At 45.6% G+C, this 13,904-nt stretch overlaps 1 protein-coding gene across 7 annotated transcripts in view; it reads right to left on the minus strand.

The window, feature by feature from the left end:
• Positions 1–6: 6 nt before the first annotated feature.
• LOC311254384 (low-density lipoprotein receptor-related protein 1-like) overlaps positions 7–13,904 on the minus strand; it is a 99,273-nt gene continuing 85,375 nt past the window's right edge. For 2 of the 7 annotated variants that reach the window (XM_084348109.1, XM_084348107.1), the window contains exons 58-90: positions 13,765–13,884; positions 13,408–13,595; positions 12,250–12,455; positions 11,975–12,163; positions 11,732–11,880; positions 11,549–11,642; positions 11,327–11,443; positions 11,087–11,206; positions 10,357–10,479; positions 9,807–9,932; positions 9,179–9,295; positions 8,442–8,548; positions 8,211–8,343; positions 7,980–8,102; positions 7,756–7,878; positions 7,498–7,635; positions 7,269–7,400; positions 7,051–7,170; positions 6,682–6,947; positions 5,899–6,080; positions 5,703–5,809; positions 5,459–5,578; positions 5,162–5,338; positions 4,939–5,079; positions 4,668–4,841; positions 4,320–4,481; positions 4,033–4,216; positions 3,813–3,920; positions 3,637–3,710; positions 3,433–3,526; positions 3,237–3,275; positions 2,048–2,192; positions 7–1,951 (exon numbers count right to left, since the gene is read on the minus strand). In XM_084348109.1, the coding sequence (XP_084204235.1) occupies positions 1,811–1,951; positions 2,048–2,192; positions 3,237–3,275; positions 3,433–3,526; positions 3,637–3,710; positions 3,813–3,920; positions 4,033–4,216; positions 4,320–4,481; positions 4,668–4,841; positions 4,939–5,079; positions 5,162–5,338; positions 5,459–5,578; positions 5,703–5,809; positions 5,899–6,080; positions 6,682–6,947; positions 7,051–7,170; positions 7,269–7,400; positions 7,498–7,635; positions 7,756–7,878; positions 7,980–8,102; positions 8,211–8,343; positions 8,442–8,548; positions 9,179–9,295; positions 9,807–9,932; positions 10,357–10,479; positions 11,087–11,206; positions 11,327–11,443; positions 11,549–11,642; positions 11,732–11,880; positions 11,975–12,163; positions 12,250–12,455; positions 13,408–13,595; positions 13,765–13,884 (4,539 nt within the window). In that variant the 3' untranslated portion in view covers positions 7–1,810. Of the gene's footprint in view, positions 1,952–2,047; positions 2,193–3,236; positions 3,276–3,432; positions 3,527–3,636; positions 3,711–3,812; positions 3,921–4,032; positions 4,217–4,319; positions 4,482–4,667; positions 4,842–4,938; positions 5,080–5,161; positions 5,339–5,458; positions 5,579–5,702; positions 5,810–5,898; positions 6,081–6,681; positions 6,948–7,050; positions 7,171–7,268; positions 7,407–7,497; positions 7,636–7,755; positions 7,879–7,979; positions 8,103–8,210; positions 8,344–8,441; positions 8,549–9,178; positions 9,296–9,806; positions 9,933–10,356; positions 10,480–11,086; positions 11,207–11,326; positions 11,444–11,548; positions 11,643–11,731; positions 11,881–11,974; positions 12,164–12,249; positions 12,456–13,407; positions 13,596–13,764; positions 13,885–13,904 lie in introns of all 7 variants that reach the window. The other 5 variants (XM_084348108.1, XM_084348106.1, XM_084348111.1 and 2 more) reach the window with 3 other exon arrangements.

The raw sequence follows: 13,904 nt of genomic DNA on the forward strand, positions 1-13,904 counted from the left end.
AAAGGCTTGTTTTCTGTACAGTTTTTTAAAATTTTATTTATAACAATTTCTGTTATTTAGTTTGTAAAGTACTCCAGCAAAAATTAAACATTATTCTCTTTCCAGAAGAAAGTCTGAGCCTCCATGCATCGTGTACTATAAAAGCTATGTGTCATTTTTCATCAAAAAAACAAAAAAAACTAAAAAACAAGGACTAATCAAAAAACAATTCTGAAAATGCATGTATGATTTTGCAAAAATGTTCTTTAGGTAAAATGATTGTACTTCTCTCTCAATTAAAGACAAAACATATACAACAGCATAAAATAACACTTGCTGACAGGTAAGCAAAATAAAAACTTGTTATTGTAGTTACATTAAAGATTGGTGTTACTTTTCACATGCATTAAGATATGGCTGACACATTTTCTGACAGAAGCAGCATTTTGGGACAGAGGCTGAGCGTAAGGACGTGTCAGAGCGACCAGAATGGTAGCATTAGCAGCAGCAGGGCACAGAGGAGAGTGAGAGATTAGAAAGAGCTCGAGACGAGCGGAAAAACGCTAAGGACCAAATGAACATAATGCACTTAAGACCGAGTCATTACAAAACTGTGAACATACAGACTTTTATCCTCTGAAGGTAGAAAGATACATCTACTCACAGAGCCAGATGGATGTTGTCTGGTCTTTACAAAAACAATGGACTGGAGAAATAAAAGACAAGCAAAAAAAAAAGACCCATCTCGACCATTTCTTCCTTCCATTTTACCATAATTGCAGCCTCCCTTTCCCTCTGGGGGAAGACTCTTGTAACAGACAACTAAAAGGCGCAGACATGACACTGTCCATCAAAGTCTTGCATCTGCTATGACCCTCTCATTATTTTCCAGCTGTGGCATGTGCGCACACCCAACTGCCCACCCATGAAGGCATTCGGCTTTACCATCTCTTTACATCTGTAATCTCCACCCACGACTCTGCCTGGAATGTTTAACCCATGACCAACTTCCTCACTCGCCAGCTCCATAATCACACACCCAGACGCCTCTCATCATCTCACTTCAGCAACACACGAGCTCCAGCTGTCATACAATGTGACAAGAACAAACATACCTGTTTTACATCTTACGGTATAAAGCCTACAGTATACACTATACCGTAAAATATTGAATTCTGTGCAAGGAAGACAACACAATCATTTCATAAACATTGTTCTCTGAGAAGAAATTATGTGGAAATACTGTAGTTGCCATCTGGTATTGACATTTTACATGTGCTATACACAAACGGTGCTATCGCAAATCCGTCTCACACAACCTCGCCAAGAAACCCAGCGAGACAACATATGTACCGATTTAGAAAACTTTGAGTTTTGCCTTTCCCGCTCAAAGTCAACACAAACAACAAACAGTTGGCACTGGTGAAATGGAACAATGTTTTTTCTTATCTATACAATTCATACAAAAATAAAAAATTAAAATTGCTCCAATGATAGCATCTTTTCTTCTGATTTTCTTGTTTCCATTTCATTTTGCACAGAGGTAGTGGCTATTTAGGTAAAGGGTAAGGGACAAAGTGTAAATTAAAAATCTCTCATAGAAAATGTTACTCATTTTTGACCAGAGGAATCTCAAAAGAACAAAATATAATACTGCAATCACATACAAAAGTAGTCCTTCATTTTTGTACATTTTATACAGTGTTCACACTTTTTATCAATTTTCTCTCACACTTTTTATCGATTTTTTTGTTTTTCTTTCGTTTTTTTTCTTTTAAAAGGCAAGAATAGGGGTGTGTTTGGAATAGCGTGATCCAGGCCAATGGACAGTCTACGCCAAGGGGTCCACAAGGGGCTCCTCGTCTCCACGTGATAGCAACTCCTTCTTCTCATCTGTGCTGGCCAGAGAGTTGCGACTGTTGTGAGCTCCCATGTACAGAGTGGCATATACTGGATTTGTGAAGTTGGTGGGCTGGAAAGGGTACAAAAAAATCACCCATTAGATACAATTATATGTGCAGAAGATGCAACACTTGTGTTTACATGCATGCCTGGTATTTTCCTCTACCTTGTCTGGGTCCAGAGTGAAGTCTGCGTCCAGCAGCTCCCCGGCGTCGTCGTCAGGCTCGCCCTCGTAGATCTTGTACGCAGGGTTTCCAATCTCAACATTCATGGCCCCGTTGGTCATCCTTTGGTGCTGGAAGCCCTTGGCCCTACGCAAAATATTAAGGGCGCAGTCAGACCTTTGTTTCTTGTTCCAGATTATAAGAGCCTTAACAGTGCAAGCAGGGACACAGCCACATCATGAAGGGACTCTCACCACCATCCAGGCTGAGGGAACTAAGCACCAGCACAGGCACCAACACAAACCCAGCATTCATGTAGCCCATGACAGATCCAGACACAGTGGACCTGGATACAGGGCCGTTAAAGGACCAGTGTGTAGGATTTAGTGGCATCTAGTGGTGTGCTTGCATCCAACTGAATACCCCTCCGCTCACCCTCCCCCTTCCAAAAGTGTAGGAAAACCGGCCCTCTCTAGAGCCAGTGTTTGGTTTGTCAAATTTGGACTACTGAGGAAAAGATCCGTGACACTCCATCGAGGAGGACCATCCCCCTCTGTAGATAAAATGCTCATTCTAAAGTAATGCAAACATGATTCATAGTTTTTGGATAGTTATGACAGTTAAATATTTACCCCTTTAGCCCTCTAAATCCTACACGCTGCACCTTTAATGTACAGACTGTCCTTTAAGACCACAATAAATCCACAACAGATCCTCTGAAATCTACTTTAATGTCTGCATCGACCTCTGAGTAAATGCTGGATTTTTTCACAATGCATTTTCCAATCAGAGCTTGGAAGAATGCCGTCACACTGTCCATCTCTCACTGCGAGAGACGCCACCACAATACAAACCACGGCACAGTACGGTCGGTACAGTATGGCACAATATGATGGACGACAGTATGACAGATCTATTCAATGCTTCTTTTCAATAGATCTGCCCTGGAGCCGCTCGGACGAGGGCAGTCAAACAGAAGAGATACTGTAGGAGCAGGATGAGCTACAGCTCCCACGAACATCTGAGAGAATGGCGCGACATTCACCACAGGACCAAACACTGCACAGCAACCAAGACTTATGGGTAAGGGACAGACAGAGACAGAGAGAGAGAGATATATATAGAGAGAGCATCAGGATGCAGAATTGAACGAGGGGAATGGAAGGAAATTGTAACCCTGGCAACCGTTACCGCAAGCGTCTTGAGCCGGTTTTGCCGGGCCGGCTAGACCTGAGGAGCAGAAGAGATGCCATTACAGAGAGGAGAGGAAAAGTGCAGACGGAAGAAAGGAGAGGAGGAAGAGAAAGAGGAAGGGGAAAGAAGGGAATACAAAAGGCAAAAGGAGGTCTCGACTGTCTCTGGTCTTAAACGTGTTCCTGTTACTCACCCTCTCATCCTTCTTCTATACCAGAACAACGCTCCCGCAGCCAGCAGGATGAGCAACAGCAGTAGCAGCACAGGGATCACTATGGAGGCCGTGCCTGCAAACACAAACACACACAAATATAAGAACGCCGCATGGAGAATCCTCAATTTATATCCAATTCAAGGAACTTCTATTATTGAAGCCATAGTGGAAGTGTCGACTTACGGCCGTCAGAGCCTGAGCCGCCTTCAGTGGCGGCCACGGACTCACAGCGATGGCCCGCCCAGCCAGGTGAACATCTACACACACACAACAGAGAGGAAATAAGAGATGATGTGTGTTTGCAGTGACACTTTGAAGATATTTAGATGCGGTTACAGATGAAAAACACAGCTTCTCACCTGCACTCAGGAAGGCGGGAGGTGGGGTTTATAGAGCACTGGCCGTTTGCACAGTACTCATTAGTATCACAGGTGTAACAGCTGGGCTGGACTCTTCCATTTGCGCAGCTGTAGTAGACAGAACAATCATGAGTGGCAATGAGACAGACTAGAAAACAGTGCATGTGTGAGTTTGCTTGTGTTGAGTAAAATGTGTGTGTGTGTGTGTGAGCGGTCCTACCGGCAGGTGAAGTCCCCTGTGGATGTGAAACTGTTGCTGGGGATACACTCGCCGTCACGACAGTAGTGACACTTGTCAATCTCACACGTGCCGCCGGTGTACTGAGGCAGACAGCGGCACAGTTTGGAGCCGTTGTCGCTCTGCAGACATGTTCCTTTGTTCAGGCAGTGGCCTTGACAGCTTCCTGCTCACACACAAATATAAACTGGTCAGTGCAATTCTGGCTTTACTGTTGTGTTTTTCACAGGTCAGCAGAAGTATTTAAACTTGGGCGCAGGAACACTCACTGTACTGGCACTGGTCGCCCAGGAAGTCAGCGGGGCAGCGACAGATGGGCTGGTTTCCGACGCTGACTGTGCAGTTGCCTCCATTTTTGCAGTACTCCTTACAGGTGTGCAGGTTACAGTTTGGCCCTGTAAAGCCGGTCAGGCATCGACAGGTGGGGGAGCCTGTGGAAGGACAAATGGATAAATGGATGGCTCATGTTACTGAGCCTGGAGAAACATAAAGGTGGCCTGCAAAGCCACATTTTAGCCTACATAGAATCATTTAAACTTCATTTTTAACTACAATAATACATTATACTGTACTCACAAGAGAAATGCAAGAACCAGATTGAAATGTCCAAATCTTACCTGTAGGTGAAGGTGTGCAGGTGCCTCCATTCTTGCAGTAGTCCCTGCACTGGTCGATCTCACATCGATCTCCTCCATAATTCGGCTGGCAGCGACACTTGGGCTGCTTGTGGGCATTCAGGAAACAGCTGCCACCGTTCATACACTGGACCAAGCAGGGACCACTGGGAGGAGCTAGAGACGATGACGTATATTATTTAGACAGCCAGCATCTGTGTGTGTGTGTGTGTGTGTGTGTGTGTTCTGTATGTGGGAGCGTGTGTGTACTCACAGATAGGAGACAGTGTTGGAGTTGGCAGCTCCACGCAGGTGCCGTTGTCGAGCGTGCGTCCATTTGGACAGGTGCAGACTGGCCCACTGGGGCTCAGCAGACACAGCCATTCACATTTCTTCCTGTCGCAGGGATTAGTCACTGACAAAGACAGAGACAGAGTCAAGAATTAGGAACAATAACTACCTGCTTTAGTCCCCGAGAGTTTCCTCCGTCTACTCACTCTCAGGCTGCTTGTAGCGGTGGTACAAGACTATATCCGTGGCGTGGTTCATTCCAGTCGTCAGGTTCTCAATGGGGCCTTTGCCAAACTTATTCACCCGGAAGACGTAGTTGTTGATGTAGGTGACGCCATAAATGAAGTCCTCGAAGACGTCAATGCTGAAGGGCTGATGGACCTCTGCGCAGAAACAGAGAGGATGTGTTATAGATGCCTCGCAGACAGTTTTGACCGATAAAGACGGGTTATTAATATGGATTACAACAGACGCTGTGCCACTGTGTGCACGTGCCACTCAACTGTTCTTAATGCTGTTCACTGCCACAACTGGATCGCTGCCATTCAGCCTCACACTGCAGATCAAGGAGAGTTTAGCATCGGCCCAGTACAGACGCTCGTTGTAGTAGTCCACCGCTAGGCCTAAACCAAGAGAGAGAGAGAGAGCGTTGTGTTATACGAAGTTTGAAAGATTAAAGACTCATAATTTCAGTACAGAACAGAGGAGGAATATGTGTGTATGTGTATGTGTGTGTGCATATGTTACCAGTTGGCCACTGGATGTTTTCCTCCACCAGCGTCTCTCTCATGGTTCCGTCCATGGCAGCTGTTTCAATCTTGGGGTGGTTCCCCCAGTCTGCCCAGTACATTTTCCTACCGCAGGAAATGTAAAAGCTCCATTTATCACTGTGGTTACCACAATCTGTTTTCACATTCTTGTGATTTCTTTGAGTTTCACTCACCCTCTCTGGGGGTCGACTACAATGGCGTAAGGCTCATCGATCATACCGGAGATGAGAGTTTTGCGGTGGCGCCCTACACTTAACTGGGCCACCTCGATGACGTCTCTACCGGAGTCGGTCCAGTACAAGTTGCCCGCCACCCAGTCCACAGCGATGCCACGGGGCATCTTCAGATCTGGGATCTGAACACAGAGACAGAGAAAAAGACACACATGCTTGGCCTGTCTGTTTTCATCACATGCACACAGAAGTACAAGCACACAAATGTAAACTCCAACTAATGATAATTTTCATTATGGATTAATCTGATTATTATTTACATTGATTGATTGTTTTGTCCAACAAATAGCCCAAACCTCAAAACTGGACTCATTTCCAATTGGCGATTTTACATTTTTAAAGGCTGTTTTCACTTTCACTGTGAAACAACTTTTCCTTATTTCTGCGACTGTTGTATCTCATCTCTTTTCTCCCTGTGTGTGTATCCATCTCACTTGCTGACTCAATGCATTGATTTGATTGGCTGAATAGCATCACGTGAGAGGAACGAATGCAATTGGTCTGTGAGTTTCCTGGGCCGGTTAAAATAGTTATTAATTAATAATTAGTGGTGGAATAAAAAAACTAAAAGTACTGTACTTAAGTACAGATTTGTGGTACAATTTTCTGCTACTTTATACTTCCACTCCTCTACATTTTGGAGGCAAATATTGTACTTTTACTCCGCTACATTTATTTGATAACTCTAGTTACTAGTTACTTTACTTTTACTTTTTCACTTACCTCCACATTTGTGACCCTCGAGTCGCTTTGCCGCCGGTTACGGTTGCTGTTGGGGGAAGAGGAGGTAGAAGGCAATTCATAGGAAGAAATGCGCCCTGTGTGCCAGTTTGTCCAGTAGATGCGGTTTGTCTTGACGTGCAGGTCCATGGCATCGATGCGCACGTTAGCATCACCCTGGAAGATCTGCTCATAGCGCCAGTTTGGTATGGAAGGGTCCAGGCTGCGGATCTCATTGTCATCGGCGATGTAGAGCACTTGTCTCAGAGCTGGGGATGCAGCAGAAACATTGTAGTAGAGCCGAGTGGTGAAATTACAGATAAACACGAGTTCAGAAAGCCAACAAGAGTCACTTATGGTAGAAGCACTCACCATCAGCCTTGCAGGTGTCGTTGATTCTGGTGAAGTACTTGTGGCAGCTGCACTTGTGGGAACCCTTGGTGTTGTTGCAGATGTGGGAACACACTCCAAACTGCCTACACTCATTCTTATCTGTGAAAAGACACAGCACGATACACATCAAACATAGTTTTACATTTTAAAAAGCTGATTTTAGCTGCAAAGTGGCACAAGGACGGATAAAAGCCTACCTTCACATCTGTTCCGGCCATTGGCCTGGAAGCCGGGTTTGCAGGAGCAGAACGAGTCGGTGCCATTCACCACACAGTGGGCTTCATCCCCGTCTCCACACACTGTCCTGTTGCTGCGGCAGTCATTCAGCACTGTATCTGCGGACACGGAGACGGTTAGCATGCAGTCACGCTGATAACCCTCGCATAATGTGCACTGTCAGGAGAACTAGAGAACGGCCCAACGCACCTTTCTTGTTGCAGTGGATTTCATCAGAACCATAGTCCTCGCAGTCGTTGAAGTAGTTGCAGCGTAGGACGGAGCTGATGCAACGGCCGTTGGAGCACTGGAACTCGTCCTTTTGACACATTGGTGTGGAAGGAGGCACTTTTGGAAGAGTCACAAAGAGGTTATTAGTCTGATTATCATTTGCAACAGTCATTCCAATCTATGATGCAGAGTTTGCTTGATGTTTTTTTGACTTTACGGTAACATAATAAAACTCACGGCAGTTGAGTTCATCGCTGTTGTCCCCACAGTTGTTGACACCATCACAGCGTTTTGATAATGGCAGGCACACGCGGTCATTATGACAGCGGAACTGTCTTGTGGGCGGACACTGGAATTTGACTGAGGGACAGAAGAAGACAAAAAACATCAAGCATGAGAGAAGACAAATCAAGCAAATGGTCTCAGGATTCTGTCCACATGTGAACCGCAGAGATTCTCACCGCACTCTTCTGGATTCTCATCTGAGTTGTCGCCGCAGTCGTCCTCGCCATCGCACTTCCAGCCCAGGGGCTTACAGAGAGTGTTGTTGCACTGGAACTCATCCAGGGGGCAGTGTCTACCCACTGAAACACGGTGGTGAGAGAAGAGGGAGGCAGAATGAATGATACATAAGCTGCTGAGTGCATCCACGTCTTCAGCATTACATGTTGGGCTAAGTGTGTGTTTCTCACCACCACTGTCGCATTTCTCCTCGTCGCTGCCATCCACACAGTCGGCGTCAGCGTCGCAGCGCCAGCGGATGGGGATGCAATGGCCATTTTTGCACTGGAACTGATCGCTGTCGCACTTCAAATCACAGCCATTCTGGACCAAAGCAAAGAATTATTTCTGTTAGTGCCCCTGGTGTGTCAAACTTCAAAGCAGAATGTCAAAAAATCAGCAAGGAAACAGTCTTGCGGTACCTCGTCTGAACCATCGGCACAGTCGTGGTCCCCGTCGCACTTCCAGCGCCCGGCAATGCAACGGCCGTTTGTGCAGGCAAACTCGCTCTCTGAGCACTGACGAGGCACTGGGGACAGAGAGAAGACAGCTCAGCGGGGCGAGGGAGGACAATGGAGCAGGAACAGAGAGCAGAGGCAAGGAGCAAGGAGAGGCGTAAGGGAAGAGAAGAGAAAGCAGACTGCAAAAGGAACATGAATAAAAATAAGGCTGATCATTCATATCACAGGATTGACTCATGGGGCACAGAGGGTGGGATGGTACAACATTCTGTACTGTATGAAGTGGAGGAGCTGGAGGAGCTAGTGGGATTGAGAAGAGAAGGAAAAGGCTCACAGAACAACAAAAAACAAGCTGGGGGCACACGGAGGACTGGGTAGCTGAGGGTGTGGATGGTTGAGCTGAAACTGTGAAAACACCTACCTCTGGCTCACATCAACAGGCCAGTGTGAAATGCAAAATAGACATGAGATGATGTGAGATGTGCAAATGGCCACACAACTAATCAACGTAAAAAGAAAACCAAAGTCTCAACCATGCGTGTAGTTGAGTAACTAGAACAGACAAACACGCAGTGAGAGGTGATACGTCGCTTACCGCTTGAACCATCCGAGCAGTCTGCTTACAGTCGAGCTCACATCATGTTAGAAATCGGTGTTTCATACAGATAATCAGCTGATGAAAAACAAAGAGAACCTACCACACTTGTCTTCATCCGAGTTGTCTCCGCAGTCGTTGTCGTAGTCACACTGCCAGCGGCCGGGCACACAGCGGTTGTTCTTACAGCGAAACTGGTACGGCTCACATGTCCGCTCATCTGAGCAGCAGACAGACACAGTAAGCACAAAGGTGGCCCTGTTACCGACTTCTGTCCTTTCTTTTTTCTCCATCTACCACCCATACTTGCCAACCCTCCCGATTTTCATTGTCCTCTCCCAGTTTCCTCCAGGGGTCACAATTCTCCCTAATTTCTCCTGATTTATGATAATTTCTTATATTTTTTCCCCCTTTTTTATTAGTTATCACAATGTGTTTCTGGCGCTGTTCAGCGTGTAGTCTGCTGTACTGTTGCGTCCTTCTCAGTGAGTGCAAGATGAACAGAAATGAAGAAGAGAAAGAACACTGAAGCAAATTTCAGACGCCCTGGAGAAGTGCAAAGTTTTAAAGGAAAGGGAATGTAAAATCTGAAAAGTCGTTTTTCCTGTCATTCACGAGGGTCGCACCACGCCAAAATTATATGACATAAAAATACTTATTATAGTATTTTGTTATTTTCATTCTTTAAAGGTGCACTTTGTAGTTTTTAGGAAGCTAACACCAGGCCTTACCGCACTCTTCCTTTGGCTCATCTGAGGCGTCTCCGCAGTCATCCTCTCCATCACACTTCCAGCGTGCCGGGATGCAGCGCCCCGAGTCCTTGCAGCGGAACTCATCCACGCCACATGTCATTTGAGCTGCAACAGAGAAGATTTAATGGATTAGACACGTCGACGCTCGGCATGGGATTATTCATTATTCATCATTATTCAGTAAGAGAATTGCATAATGAAGAGTTAATACTGTTTATTGTATTAATTACTTAGTTAATTACTGTTATTAACAATGTTGTGATGTCCAAGTGAATCATGACCAGCTGAATAATGACGCATTAGGTGAACATCAACACTTTCCTGCAGTCAGTTCTGTTGTTTCTTAAACTCCAGACCCCTGTGCAATATTCTCTACATTCATACATTATTTCTTTATTTATCACTGACATCCAAAGCCTCCGATCGATAGAATCACTCGGGTCCTATTAGAGAGGCATGTTCGTGCTGTAGAGGACACTTATTTGTTGAGAAGAGGCGTTTTGCACTGTAATAATGAGCTGTGTCTTACTGCAGTTGGCAGGCTCATCAGATCCATCCACACAGTCATTGTCCCTGTCACACACCCACACCCGTGGGATGCAGCGCTTGGTGATGGCACACTGGAACTGGTTGGGGGCACATGTCACCTCCGCTGCACAGGAGACAGACAGATACTCATATATATACTGAAGAACTGCTTCATAATAACAACTTTCGCAAATGAGTCCTGCCAGCGGTCCGTGGAGACTGCAATATTCATTACATAATAACATGGTGATATTGCTATTCTTACAGCCTTGCGGTTAAAGGTGCTTAAATGTAAATTTTGACCTCGGGATGGCACGACAGAACAGTTCATGTACTCTCCCTCAATGGAGGATGAATGTGCTCAGCAAATGTCATGGCAATTATTTTATGCAACATCATTTGGCCTCAGGGTGTTGCTAAAGGAAAGGTCAAAATGGACAGAGATCCTTTGGGGAGTGTGAAAGTGTTCAGCAATGTCCTGTCTGCTCGTTAGATTTTTGAGATACAGTTTGTGGAAGTGGAAGATGTGACTTTAGGGAGGCGATAGGGGAGAGGTCGAGGGGTCGCTGCAAACAGCAGGCGACCAAATTTAGTCATGCTTCAAGTTGGAGAGATATCTTGCTGTCGTTGCTCGGATAAATGAACAGACAGACATACAGTGAGTGCTGCCAGTGGCAAAAACTGCAAAATATCATAGGGCATCAGGGAACTAGAAGAGCAATTGGACTTACGACAGTCTTTCTCATCCTCTCCCTCTCCACAGTTGTCCTGTCCATTGCAGCGGAAGATGCCAGGTATGCAGCGACTTGGGTGGGTACATTTAAACTGACTTGGCAGGCACACGTGGATGTCTGGAAAACAAATGGTAACAGGTAACAAAGGATGTGAGTTATTAGAGCTGCTCCTGAGAAAATTAAACTGCTTTGACTATATGTAGGTGTGTGTGTGTTTGAGTGTGTGTGAGTCTATACCGCAGTTGGCCTCGTCAGAGTTGTCCTGGCAGTCATTGTCTCCATCACAGATGTAGGCTGGGTTGGTGCAGATGCCTGTGCCACACTGGAACTGGCCCGGTCTGCATTTGAACTCAGCTGTAGTGACAAAACGCAGCACATTAGTCACCACAACAAACAAAACAAAATACTGCAGCACTGATACAGTATGTTATTACTACGCAGTACGCAGTCATGACTCACGGCAGTCCGCAGGCTCGTCTGAGCGGTCCCCACAGTCGTCCTCAGTGTCACATTTCCACCAAAATGGAATGCACTTGTCATTATTGCAGACAAACTGAAGGGGCAGAGGAGAGATTTATTTATTATTTTTGATTTAATAATGTGTTACAGGCAAATATCAAAGATAGACTCAAACTAGCTCACCTGGCTTGCAGTGCAGTTGGACAAGCAATGTTTGCCATCGGCTGCGAGGTAAAAGTTTGTGGGGCAGGCGCACTTGTAGCCACCTCCAGGTGAGAGCAGACACAGGTTGCTGCAGCCTCCATTGTTGACCTGGCACGGGTGGTCGGCCACTGAAGAACAAGGAAATGCACACAAGCAGAATGAGGATCGACAGATGAGGATTTACATGTGGTTTTCACTGAGTGACGAGTGTCTCGGTTTTACCTTCAGGCTGGCGGTACGGGTGGTAAATGTGGACGTCCATGGGTCTGTGTAAGGTGCTGATCAGCACAGTCTTGTTCATTCCCAGTGTTTTATGAGCTCTGTTGATGGACTTTGTCTCCCAGTCCGTCCAGTAGATGTACTCCTCAAACAGAGTCATGGCAAAGATGTGGGGGATATCCTGAACCAGAACTACAGGGGCACGAAGACAGAATAGTTAGTAACAACAACCAGAAAAGTGCACAAAGTCCCTCCCATTGAGCTAATGCGTGAGTTACTTGTGTGTCGGTTGGTTCCATCCAGGCTGGCGAATGCGATGTAGTCCTCTCGAGCATCGGCCCAGTAGATGCGATCATTGACAAAGTCCAGCGTCAGGCCATTTGGCCAGGTGATCTTGTCCTCCACAATGACACTCCTGTTAGAGCCATCCATCCCAATCCTTCCAATGTGGGGGCTGTCACCCCAGTCTGACCAGTATAAGAACCTGCCAGGGATGCGTTGCATTAATAAGGCTTGTTGTTCTAACAAATCAGAATTAAAGGAGGCATATTATGCTCATTGTCAGGTTCATAATTGTATTTTGGGTTACTACCAGAACAGGTTTAAATGATTTAATGCTCAAAAAACACATCAGTCTTCTCATAGTGTCCAGTGCTGCAGCACTGTGTTCCCCCTCTGTCTGAAACGCTCTGTTTTTAGCTGCCAAACTAGCCATTAGGCATGTGCGACTTTGTGACATAGTGCGAAGTCACAGAGTCACAGAATTAGAGGCAGAGCTCCTGACGAGGCGTTTCAGGAGCAGCGTTTTCCGTGGGAGTGAGGAGCTTCTGTTGGTGTGGACTTTCAAGATCATTTACATGCTCAAGAACCTACATAACACTGAAGGAAAGAAAATAAAAATGAAAAAGCATAATAGGCCTCCTTTAACATCCACTCAGTCCCAGTGGTCTTGTGGTTGTTCTCATAAGTCAGTTTAATACACATTTAATGCATGTAATTAACAACTAAGTAGGAATCAAATGGTGTTTATAAACCCATCTAGCATCCAACTTGACTAAAAGGACACAATGTAGTTTTGGAGAAGGAATTCAAACTCAGACTTTTGATATTTACAGTATTAATGAGGTAATAATACAAACTCAGAAATGTTTATTTTTTTACATAACTGAATAAATAAGCTGTTCTCAGAGGGAAATAAGGTCCCAGAACACTGTTTGAAAATAGAAAGGTGGCAGGGTCCGCCAAATATTAACAAAGGAGTATGAAATTGTGTTGTCCTTTAAGGTCAGTTTGTGTATTTAGTTTGTTTAGGAAAAAAATCTTTCTCTTCTGATTAAAATGTCTTCTTCCTTCTACCTTTAAACAAACTATTCCTGCTCAAAAAAATCTACTACTTTCTGACCCAGATCTTCAAACTCGTGTCGAGTCGCTCTCACCCGTAGCGTACGTCCACAGCCACAGCGCGTGGCTCCCTCAGGCCGTGGTTGACCAGAACTGTCCGGTACGCTCCATTCAGCTTTGACACCTCGATAGTGTCCCGTCCCTTATCGCACCAGTACAGGTTTCCTCCAACCCAGTCGACTGCCAGACCGTCTGGGTTGCTGAGTGATGTGCGATGAAGGACCTAACAAATGAGCAGGCGGTGTATACATTTATGAACTGAGCCTCACAATGAGAGGGTTTCACTGCACATACATATACATATTAAATCATTTTATGTTGAGACCGAGAAGGTGTTACCAGCACATTTCACGGTCCACTATCTGACTTAGTCGAGATGCTGCCCCACTGACCTGAACATCGCTGCCGTTGATGTGCATGCGTCGGATCATGCTGCCCTGGGTCGTCACATCCGTCCAATAAATCATCTGCTGGCGATAGTCGAAGTCCAGAGCCACGGCATTGTTCAAGCCCTGTCAAAGCACCGGCAGCT

The sequence above is a fragment of the Pagrus pagrus genome, assembly GCF_965226575.1.
Source record: "Pagrus pagrus genome assembly, chromosome: 3".
Taxonomy (NCBI): domain Eukaryota; kingdom Metazoa; phylum Chordata; class Actinopteri; order Spariformes; family Sparidae; genus Pagrus; species Pagrus pagrus.